Below are 12,278 nucleotides of genomic sequence, written 5' to 3'. Positions count from 1 at the left end.
TTTTCTTTGTTTTTGAGATTGCTTGAAGACAAGCAATTTGAAGAAGGGCGGATTGTTTTGTCCCCATTTTTGTCAACATCAACTTTCAAATGATTGATCTATTTCCTGACCCTCATAGGCTAATGGAGTTGTTTAGAGGGTCAAGATTGGGCATTACAAAGCTTTTCAAGTGGCAATTGTCAGCCATTACATCCCCAAATCTTTCTTATGTTTTGAGGCTAGGTTATTCAGAGGTTTCTAGCATTATTTTGAGGTAACTACTATTTATATTAAGTTAGTTCTTTTTGAGAGAGACCCTTCCTATTTTTAGTAATTTAGTTGGATGTGTGGTGGGAATTACAGTTGATCCCCAAGTTCAGAGATGATGAAGAGACGATGAGCTATTAAGGAGATATTAAAGTTTATAATGGAATTAATACTATTGATGATTGATGGTTATATTATAAAGTTATTATTTTACTTTATAAAGTGACTTTTAAGTGTGGGTCATTATATATTATTAAATGTTACACCTTTATCACGTTATAACTAATGGTTGACAACAAGAGCAATTATAAAGGTTATTTATGTTGGAGATTGTTGTTCATTATTGTTGTTTGTTTATTTTTTGGGCAAATATCCAACATGGTATCAAAGCAAGGTTATATAACACCATATAAGGGAGTTTGAGGAGTGAAATTTTTTGGGAGTTCCAAGTGAATCGCATATGGTTTTTTTATTTCTTTTCTTTGGCCAATTCTCTAATAGAATGGCAGAGCTCGACTCCCTTCTCTTTATCTAGCTTCCTTAGTTGCTTGAATCGTAAGCCCTCGGTAATTCACCAGTACGTGCCCTGTTGATTGATGGTACATTGAAAACATTTATGCACGAAGACATTCCAGGCTACTCTTACACACAGCATTTTGAGGTGAGGTATGTCGACCGAGTTACAGAAGTAGCGTTCAATGGGCGTCTAGGGCTTCAAAAAAGCATGTTGAATTGAAGCTAGCAATGAAGTTGTCATCCTCGATTTTCTGGGAATTAGATGCATTGCTCTTCCTTTCGTCTTCTTGTGTTCGCTAACTTGGTGTCATCTTGCTTCTTGTCAGTTTCAGTTTTGGGCTCTACGATTCATATTTTGAAAGTTCGTCTGTTTATTACTTGCTCTTTGTACAAGTAATCGTAGCCTTTCTTTCAAGAGGAGAAGGAGATCAACACGTCAGTGACTCAAGATTCACTAAAGATTTTGGGATCTTCTGCTGCAATTTAAGGAAATATTTGTCATATTCAATTTTTAACGTCAATTTGCAATAACTGCTGACAGTGATTAAAATTCATTATGATTTTAGGTTCCCCATCTCTTGGCATTTCTGTGTGTTAGATATATTTTCAAGGATCAAGTGGAAGAAATACTTGATCAAAGACTTTTATATTGTGGCGAAAAGATTTTTTTGTGATCCCGAGGAATGAAAACTATTAGCGGACGGATTAAAAGGAAGCATATACCCCGGATTGTGTGTGTGAATCTGGGACCAATTATTGATGAGGATCAAACAATGGGGCTATGAGCAACCGTATTATCCTGAGCAACTGAACCATGGATGGAAGAAGTTGCCAACAATTTTGTTCATGGTCATTATACTGTGAGAAAGGATATTGTGCCCCTTTGCTTGGATCGTGTGAGGAATCTAGCAAATAATTGCACAGGTCTCTGAATTGTTCCTCCTTGAAAAGTCTAAAAAATTCTTCTGTCGACTTCCTCTGTAACAACATTTAGAAGTTTTTCAACCTTTTGAAGGAACGAAATGTAATGGTAGCATTCTCCTCCTTGGGAGACTGCTTTTTGTCTTGTCCATTGAACTCCACGCCTCCGTCTCTCAATCTGTTCACAAGTGGGCAGTGCCTCGGACTTGGAGGTCTCCACTTTAATTTGCCTTACCATGGGAGAAAACGATAGAGTTAGTTTGGGGCTGATGACATTTCTAGTATGGCTGTAACAATAGTTAGTTATCATTCTACATATTCGCAGTTGAAAATTTCTGAAGATTACCATGATGCTTGGTACAAAACCACGGCCACATTAGAAGACACGGGTTGCTGATCTTACTGGTTCTGGAATAGATTCTGCAGATTCAAATAAAATTGCGAGTTTTTTGTATGTGAGGCCTCTGGCAGATTTCTATGATGATTCTAGTTGGTCATGACTTTAGAGGGGGAGTGTTTTCCATCAAAGTTTCTGAATTTGTTCAGCCCAGCTTGTGCAAGGGATAAGTATTTTATCCTGAATATTGATATTAATCTATTCTGAGAATAGTATATACCTCTTGCACTGATCTCTTCATGAATATTTTGATTTTGTGAACTATTTTTTGCTTTCAAAATGAATCGAGAAGCAATGGGATGATAAGAGAGTACGTGCGAAGGCAAGGAAAAATTTCTTACAGTCATGGAACTGAATTGATGACACAAAAAATTCAGATAAGTATATTACGTGACAGAGGGAGATGTCTCAGCTTCAGAGGGAGGGTTCATCTGCTGTCAAAATTATTTCTGTTGAGAGGGAGTCTTTATGAGATCCCCGTCTTTTCTTATCTATGTTGTTGAGAAAGTATCTCAATAATTTTTATACATGTTGCTAATGAGTTTTCTTCTCTATGATAAGATAATGATATTGTAGAGTTTTGAGACTCTTGTTGGAAACAAGTCTCAGTTGTGATTTCTTGTCGATTATGAGTTCTTATTAATGTGTAAGACAACCTGATAAATCTTTCTCTTATGAGAAATTCATAGTGAGCATTATGTAGAGAGAGTCCACGATGCCATCAAGTCGAGAGATTCTACGATGGGAGTTGGAAGCCATGTTGAGAGAGTCCATGATTTTATCACGTTGAGAAAATCTGAGATAAAATGCTTGTTGTAAACCTTACAGGTTTGTCATGTTGAGAGATTTCATGACAACATCACATTGAACGAGTATGTGATAAAAGTTGATTATGATTCTTGTAGATTTGTCATGTTGGAAGATTTCATAACAACATCACATTGAGTGAGTCTATGAGGAAAGTTGATTATAATTCTTGCAGGTTTGTCATGTTGAGAGATTCCATGACAACATCACATTGAGCGAATCTGTGATGAAAGCTGATTATGATTCTTGCAGGTTTTTCATGTTGAGTGATTCCATGAATTATGTTTTGGATCTATGTGATCAAAATTTATTACTGACATTTTTTGGTGCAGCCTTGTGTGATTGTTTAGCTAAAGATCTCTCTCCCGCTAAGAGGGAGTGTTGGAGATTGTAGCTGTGTTAGAGATCTTTATCTCTAGAAATATGGACGTTATTATCATTATGGTCACCTTCAGCTAAAGAGGACATTTATGATAATAATTGTAATATTAAATATAAAGGCATGTGTCATATGACATGCGCTGAGGCATGGAAATTCAAAGAGTTGTGTATTTGAAATATGAACAGTCGTGTTTTGAAAAATTCAAAAGACATTTGGTTGTAATGTAAAGACTCTCTCTATGTGTTATATATATCACATCTAGCGAAAGGCATTGTACACTTGAACATTTCATGATCAATAAAGTGAATTTTATTGTGTGGCTAGGTTTTTCTCTTCAATTTTGCAAGGGTTTTTCCAAGGTAATTTTGTGTGTTTCTTGTATCTATTTTTGGTTGTTCCTTATTGCTGTTTATTTATTTTCTGGGCAAATATCCAACAATTTATAAAGTCATTTCTAATGGAAGGGCCAAAATGACTTGAGTTATATGCTTTTAGCCTTTTTAATAACATTTATTAAAGGAGATCAATTATTTAAATGTTTTCCCAAGTCAACATGACCATAGGGAAAAATGGAAATGCATTTAATGAATTAAAATCAAAGGCAAGTATTTGGTGTGAGAGGATATTAAAGGACAAAAATGCAAAGTCGAATTATTATGCATTTGTTATTTGTCTTGACTTTGGCATGAGTTACCAAGAAGTGGGAATTGAGCATTCTATCCAAGGGTTTCTGCATTTTCCCAGAGAACTGTGAATTCTTCTGGTCTTTGAGCACTTTGAATTGGTGAAAGACCCAATGATACTGAGCAATTGAGGTATGCCTTCATACAAAGGTCATGAATGTTTAGAAAGTGATGAATTTGGGAATCGCTATCATAATTTTATTTCAGATTGTATGCAGAGGTTGAAGGAACAGCTAATTACCGAATTGCAGACTATGGAATTCAGCGTTTGGCATTCTTGAGGCAGCTGCACCCTATTAGAGAGGCAACATGAGTTTAGAAGGTGACATCTAATGTTCAAGAAGGCACGTGTGAGATTTGAGAACATAAATTTGATCACAGTTCAGCCACCTAGGGAAATCTTTCCATCATTGCAAGCTGCCATCAAATTGGAGTAAAAATTCAAAGCTGTGATTTCCTTCCAGGTTTTTAATTGCAAGTAAAACTCAAAAATACCAAAAAACAATACAAATTTGCAAAAACGCCTTCTAGCAGAGCCAGTTGAACAGAGGTAGAACCAACAGGGTTCTTACAGTTTTTTTCAAGAGCTAAAGTATGCAATAGGTTATTGTACCATGCATCTTCTTCAGATAATAAGAAAGGTTTCACATACACATTCACCTTTCATGCCGTCTGTGATCTTCCACAATCTAATGATATTGAGACATTTGATGTTAAAGAATGGGAACTTACAGTTTCGATATCAGAGATAAGGAGAGTGACACAAAAAAAAAATATCAATCTGCTTTGATCAGACTGATTAATCAATATAAGCTTTTAATATATTATTTCAGAGCTCTAGAAAACTATGTTAGAATGAAGTATGGTCCAGTTTTGGATGACCATTAGATCAAATTGTCATTACATAACAGCTGATCAAGCAACCTTTACAACATGCGAGAAAAAAAATTAGTGTTTAATAGAGCATAAAGTGCTCGGTTCTTAAGGCAAGAGCCTACAACACAACAGTAAATTGTGAGCCTCTTATCTGGGAGGTCTTGGGTTTGAATCTACTCAAGCTTAAATAATAATGATTAACCTTGGCTTCGACCTCTTACCATTCAAAAAAGAAAAAGGTGCTCAGTAATTATATGTTATTTTTTGTTCTTACCAGTTTTGTTAGAATGGTCAGGGTTATCATTGCACTAAAAAATTGACCTATCAATGCCTAATACAACCAATAGTCTTATAGAACCACAAGAGGCCGTTAAGCCATGTCCCAAACCCTGTGAGAGATGCTGACCCACTGCCAACAATCCCCCTCTCAGCGTCACTTGTCGCAGTCTGCGTGGATTCGAACTTGCAACTAAATTCTGATACCACTTGTTAGAATGGTCAAGGTTGTTGCACCAAAAGATCAACTTATCAATGCCCAATACAACCAATAGTCATATAGAGCCACATGAGACTGATAAGATATGTTGCGAACCCCACAAGAGACACTGGCCCACTGCCAACAAGTTTAACAAGGCTCCACATGAACACGAAAGACACTGAATTAGATTGACTTTTGAATTTACTTTTTATCAAAATAATCTAGATCACAGAAATACTTTCTGGATTTCCAAAACATGTTCCATACCAAGGCTACCAGAAAAAATCTCCGTTTGCCAAAAATGCTGAGCTATCTCTAAAAGATTGTAGAAATTTCCCATTATACTCGGCTTCCTGATAAATACTTATTCCAATACCATTACAAAGAGTTTCAGACATTTTTCATGTAATCCCTAATAAATACAGGCTCGGAATTGTCAAAATCTGTTTCCCAACCATTTTTCCTTACCAAATATTCTAAAGTTTGAATCGTGCGGGTTCGTGAGGTTATTCCAAGTTGAAATTTGTCTGCACTCATTTGAAATTCTAGCTATACCCAAATTAATTTCGGACCCGCCACTTCCTTTCTTGTTTCTAATTAAGCTGTAGGTTTAGAACTTACCCATGTGGGTCGGCATTGTTTTTCAAACTCGATTCTGGCACGCTTGCATTCCGCGGGATAAAGGAGACCCACTGATGCAATTTCTGTGGGTTTACTCTTCACATTCTTCTCCACACAAGCGTAGAACATGTCACGAGCCTGAACCAAGCACAATCAAACAAATGCAGACCAAAAACCCAATCCATCATGAAAGAAACATATATTTATTTATTCATTCATTGTTTAATAAACGATATTCAGTAGTGGCATAATTTAGAAATTATATAAAATGCATGGAAATAGAAATTATATAAGATGCATGGAAATAGTGGGTGTAACCTTATAACAAGCATCTCGTCCAGCTAAAAGCACATCCTTATGAATTTGATCATCACTTTCAGGCGATTGTGATTGCTCTGCACTCTCCTTTTTCGTCCATCCCCAAACCATCGTTGTCCTTTTCTATTTGCCTTCAGTTTTTAAGATTTTCTCAGTGTACTCCAGCAAATTTCATCGTGCATTAAACTGCCAGTCGCTTGGTTTTACTTTTGAACACCAGAGCCCGAATTTGTTGGTCTGGAAATCCTTTCTGTATGCTCTATGACCACATCAAATAGTCTTCCTCGATCTGGCTTGTTACCTTACACTAGAGCGGGGAAGCTCAAATACGGAGCATGTCATAGGAACATGGGATTTTTATTATTTATATTCGTCAAGGAAATAAAGACTTCCATTGACAAATTATTTCAAATTTACACGTTTTTAAAATTAGTTTAGGAGATTACATAATATGTCAGAAATTTCTGTCTAAAATTCTATGAGCATAGTGACAATTCAATGATCAAATAGTGCACGAGGCATGAAAATATATATATTCTTGATAAAAATATCTAGTTTGATTCTAGAATCTTCATTACCTCTAATTTTTCTAATAGTCAATGAGTCATGTTTATATATATTATTACTAGGATAAAAAGCTATGACTCTTGATAAGTACGAGATATTTTCCACAATAAGTCAAATTGTCACTGACCCGTGTTTCATGAGTAGAGTGGTTTACAATAACTCATCTCTCATAAGAATGAATGGAACACTCAGCACTCATTACATCTAAGCCAATGAGTTTTACTCAAGAACTACATAGTTGAATCCTGAGAGCAATATCAGAAATTAAGACTTTTACTTTATCAAATCACCTTAACAATTTTATTACTAGCAAGATCAAATTTGTTTTAATTTTGATCATGCCAGTCCCCTTGGGTAGTCAACCAAACTACATGGTTGAAGCCATAGGTGTTTTCCAGGGTCTTGATTTGGCCCAACAACACAAGTTCAAGTTTGTATGGTTGGAAGGGGACTCTGAGAACATAACTTAATGACTTGAGGGTAATCATCAATGGACCATAGAAAAATGGATTAATTTGTCTAAGAAGATACATCATTTGATAAATATATTCTCTCTTGTGGTTATAGGGAGGGGAATATGGTTACTGATTATTATCCCAATTAGGGGGTCATCAATAATGGGAGTCTTAAGTGGAAGATTGGGGACAAGTTGGAGGTTGACATCACAACCCTCCTTTGTTATGACATAACCCATGGGGGAGATTGAAGTGACATTACTAAGTAATGGTGATATTATCCACAATAAGGATGTGTAGTGCATTTCCCCTTTAGAAGTATGTCATGTTCATTATCACTCACAAGCCTTGTGGGCATTTTGGATACATGACTAGATTTTTCTTCTTATTTGTTTCTTTATTTCCTCTATTATTTCTAATCTCTATAGTGTGAAAGATTTGAAAATGGGTGGTGATAGATGCAAAGTGGAACCCTTGGACTACAATAAATGGAAAAAGAAGCCCACCATTTGGTGTATTGTGAAGAGGGGTGGGCTTGACCCATATAATCAAAGGTTTTGTGGCTCAAATAAGAGAGTAACAAAGTATTTTGTTGAGCACTGGAAGGATGGTTGCATCACCTTGCATGGGAGGAAGGTTATGGTTGATGAGAAGCTAATTGAGGAGGTGATGGGACTATCCTTAGAAGGCATGAAGTTTTACAAGAACCATTAGTACTCTAATCTCGTGTTGCAAAAATTTCCTAGAACAATGAAAGAGTGAGAGATGTTTGAGCACAAAATAGAGAGTTGGAGCATTTGGAGGCAAGTGCTTAGTGGAATATCTAACCTTTGATGGTCATTTCATTAAGGCCTTTAGTCACCACTTTGTGTTTTTGAATTATTTTAGGCATTATACTAAGGTTCCTCTCCCCTACTATCTATCAACTTCTCTTACTGCAAGTATCAAAAATCATAGGGAGAACTCGAGAAAGTGCCCTATTTTACATGAGGGTTTTCTTGTTTAATCGATGACCATTTCAAGGCTCTCATTTCTCCTTCAAATTTTATTCATATTTCAAGGAGGGGGGGGATACTAGTGTGGGTAAACTAGTGGTGAGTCAGAAGGGAAAGAGTGCATTAATACTAAGATGGAAGAGTTTTCCCCCTCCAAGAAACCTAAGGGGGGGTTATACTCAAGAAGGTTGCTAAAGGCCTTGCTACTAAAGGGAAAGATAAGAGGAAAAGTATGGTTTCTTCCACTTCTACACTTGTTTATAATATAGAGAATATGTGTAAGTTATCACCCCCCAACCTCCAAACTCCCAAATAAAAGGGAAGGGTAAAGCTAAAAGTGTTGTACAAAGTCTTGAGATTATTATGCATCTCACTCCTAGCCTTGGTTATCTAATACAGGAGCATCCTAGGATTTCTTGCAATCCTTCATGTTGGAGAAATTATGGTTTGTGGTTGTGGACTCGGTCACTATTGGGCATAGTTTATGCCTAGGAGCTTGACATACTTTGGGAGCTGGGCATACACTGTGTTGCTCGGCATGATCTCTAGAACTTGATATGGTCTCTGGAACTCAACATTGTCTTTGGAACTCAGCATGGTCTGTGGAACTCGGCATGGTCTTTGAAACTTGGCATGGTCTCTGGAGCTTAGCAATGCTTGGGAATTTACTGGTGTTCGACTTGGTTTTGTTGACAGTCGGCTTGGTCTTTGTTTCGATTGATGTCGAGTTGTCTGTGAGCTGACTTTTGGCATTTAATATATGTATGGGTATTTAATTTAATGTTGTAGCTGACTTGTGGCTCAACTTATATTTAATGTAAGGGATTTAATTTAGTTTATATTGAGTTCGGTCGACTTGTGGCTTTGTTGGGTATAAGAAGGGGTCTTGTAGAGTCTTTTGGTACGATGATTCATTCCAACTCAAAGAAGGGGATGAAGTGTAGATGCAAATTTTGAGGAGCTAGGGTTGCAACTTAGGAACCAGAGGATTGCTTGATGAACTTGAGGGTACAAGTGTGTTCTTTGTGTTCTTATCCAGTTGTGGATCTAGACTAGTTGGAATTGGTGTGTGGTAATTAGTTCTTGTGGGTGTAGGAGTTGATGAAATCCAACTCCACAGCTCGCCAAGATCACCTGCATGCAAATAGCTTGCTAAAGAGAAACCGAAGGAGCAAGAGCTTGAAGCAAATAATGCAAGAGAAAATATTTCACAATAGGAAAATGAAATTGCTATGTGAATGGATGATTTTACAATGAGAGAGAGAGAGAGAGACTGAATATAAAGGCCTCAAGGAAGCTTGTAGAACAAGCTGGAAAGTGGTAGAAGATAAGGTTGACAACTAAGCATCCGCAAATGGTTGGAACATGCTAGAAGGGAACAAACTCTCATGTTGTCAACAACTCGTCACTACAACTATTAACTACTAAATATTAAGTAAATGCATTAACCTAAGTAAGCTTAAGTAATAGAATAAATAATTAATTATTTACTCTAACACCTCCCCCCCCCCCCCCCTTAAGTGCAACTTAGGGGAATGCCTTAAGCTCACAAAACTAAGATGAAATGCAGAATGGGTCCCAGCAACGAGGCCATGTTAGGTACCCATGTACAATGCAAAGAGATGCAACCTCTGAAAACTAGGCAAGAGGGAAAACCTCATGGGAAAAATCCTCCCCCAAAAAGAGGTAAGTACAAACATGCTGAAAAAATGAAGGAAAGAAGGAAGGAAGACCTCAATAAGACCCCCCAAGGACAACTTCCACTAGAAATGTTTTAAGAGACTCTCTCAAAACCATAAGTACAACCAACCCCCCCATGATAATAGACATCAAAGCCCCCCAGAATGATGGAGCTCCTGTAGAAATTATTGAAACTAATGAAACTCCAATATGGGGTAAACAAGGGAAAAAACAAGGGAACCCCTGAATGAGAGGGAAAACTAGAAGGCCTAGTTGATGCCCAAAGGAACAAGCATGAGGATCTGGAAATGAAATCCCTCAGGCAGGTGTGATGACACTATCATGAATGTCCACTGTAGTATCCACAACAAGTGCACCTATAGTCTCAATCAATGAAGCTGGAGGATCAAGTAGAGTGAAAGAAGAATCTTGCAGAGGAGAAAAGCCCTCAATTGGTTATGGTGTGGCAATCAAAACAGGGATCTCAGGAACAATACAAAGGTTCAAGTATCCTGACTGCACCACATGATGCTCCTGTAAAAAAGAAGTAGTGTGCTCCAACAATGGAGATGGTGGACCAAAGTGTGAGAAGGTGTAGAGACGGGTGGAAGGATCAACTGCCCTTGTAGCAATAAGACCTCCTATTGCACAATCCTGAATGAAGACTGAATTTGTTGTGAACTCAACTATATTCCCTAATCCACTGCGTGTAATATGAGAAATTGAGAGAAGGTTGGCAGATAGAGATGGAACACACAATACATCGTTGAAGGTGCCATCCTAAATGCTAACTGAACCTTTCCCACAAACTGGTAGGGCAGTGTTATTCCCCATGCAAATATGAGGAATGGGAGAAGCCTCAAGAGTAGAGAAGACACCGTGAGAAGATGTCATATGGTGAGAAGCACCTGAATCCAGTATCCAAGGAACCTGTGAAGGAGATGTAATGGAAGCCTACTATGCATGACCCTTTCCAAGATCTAATGTAGATGGCGAAGATGTGGAAGAAGACTGAAAGGTAGAACCTTGTGAGGTAGAAGAGGATGGAGAAGAAATAGTGTTCTTCTGAAGAAGAGCTTGCAAATCTGCAATTTGTTTCTCATAGCCATCAAATATCTTCTGAAAATTATGTGCCTCATCATGAGATCCTTTCTGATAATAGGAACAGGTAGGAGTCTCAGTCTTCTTTTTCTCCTTCTTCTTAGAAGAAGATGATGAACCAGTAGAAGAGGAATCTGATATCGACTTTGGCTTCTGCTCCTATGTATCCTTGGCAAGCAATGCCTGTGACTATGAACCTAAAAGTGAATCCATCTGAGTGATCTTGGACTATTCATGAGTTAACTGATCATAAAATATCTCAAATGAAGTCATCTTGTGTCTATCACCCAAGGCATCCATAGTGGAGTAGAAAGTAGAAGAGAAGATCTGATACTGTCCCCTCAACTTTGAGAGTATCAAAAAGATATACTCATCATCTGTCTTGGTTTTCCCACATCCCTACAAAAGTGTATGCAAAGATTTGAATTTCATCAAGAAGTCCTCAATGGTGGGAAAGTTGTCAGGTGTCAAAGAAGTCAACTCTGCATCAAGCTAAAGTGCCCAGAACTCATTCACTATGTCAAACAAAGTCTGAAATTTGAGCCAATAAGCCCGTGGAGTGGTCAAAGCATCCAAGTGAAATAGTATACTGTCTGAAATATTCAGTGCAATCAATCCCATGGCCTCATCCATTTTATTCCTGTGCTAAACAACCTCAAAAGGGTGTGTAAGAATAGGTTGATTCTCATCCAAACATGACCACAAGCCCCTTGACATGAGAAGTCTAGTCATTTGTGCCTTCCAGGTGTGATAGTTGTGTGGTGTGAGACAGGTCACTAATGGATCCGCCATTGAGAGAGAAGAAGACAAAAGTAGAAGGGTCTTATTCTGAAGTAAATTATAGAAAAGAAAATGCTCCCCCCCACAATGTATAAATTGGGCACTCTTTACTTAGTGCGATTACAATAGCCAATTTAGGGCCTATTTCTGAAAGTAGTATTTCTATCTACAAAACCTATAATCTAACTATAGATCTGGAAAGTAGACAAAAAAATATACACTTTCAAAAAAAATATAACCTGATTATGTGTCCAGATGAGCCTGTACTAAACATTTGAAGTGGCAAAAATTGGGAATTGTGAGTTCCAAAAAAATTCAAGAACAATGATCTCAAATCATCTGCACCAATGTGTAGATCACGAAATCCTACCCCAAAACAAAACAAAAATTGCTCAAACAAACGAGTCTATATGAGGGAGATATCGTTGTTTGAAAATCACCTCTACAATTATTTT

The 12,278-nt window shown here is 37.4% G+C and overlaps 1 protein-coding gene across 2 annotated transcripts in view; it reads right to left on the bottom strand.

The window, feature by feature from the left end:
• The window catches only part of LOC149534245 (Cytochrome c oxidase, subunit Vib family protein), an 88,864-nt gene extending 82,272 nt beyond the window's left edge, over positions 1-6,592 (bottom strand). The window contains exons 1-2 of one of the 2 annotated variants that reach the window (XM_089804857.1): positions 6,246-6,592; positions 5,928-6,065 (exon numbers count right to left, since the gene is read on the bottom strand). In XM_089804857.1, coding sequence (XP_089660983.1) covers positions 5,928-6,065; positions 6,246-6,356 — 249 coding nt within the window. In that variant the 5' untranslated portion in view covers positions 6,357-6,592. The remainder of the gene's footprint in view (positions 1-5,927; positions 6,066-6,245) is intronic. The other variant, XM_089804856.1, reaches the window with a different exon arrangement.
• Positions 6,593-12,278: the final 5,686 nt, after the last annotated feature.

This window comes from Cupressus sempervirens, chromosome 10, assembly GCF_028749045.1.
Source record: "Cupressus sempervirens isolate cs-2001-9-10 chromosome 10, ASM2874904v1, whole genome shotgun sequence".
In the NCBI taxonomy this organism is placed as follows: Eukaryota; Viridiplantae; Streptophyta; class Pinopsida; order Cupressales; family Cupressaceae; genus Cupressus; species Cupressus sempervirens.
Note: the sequence above shows the minus strand (reverse complement) of the source record. Positions and strands in the feature narration are given on the sequence as shown.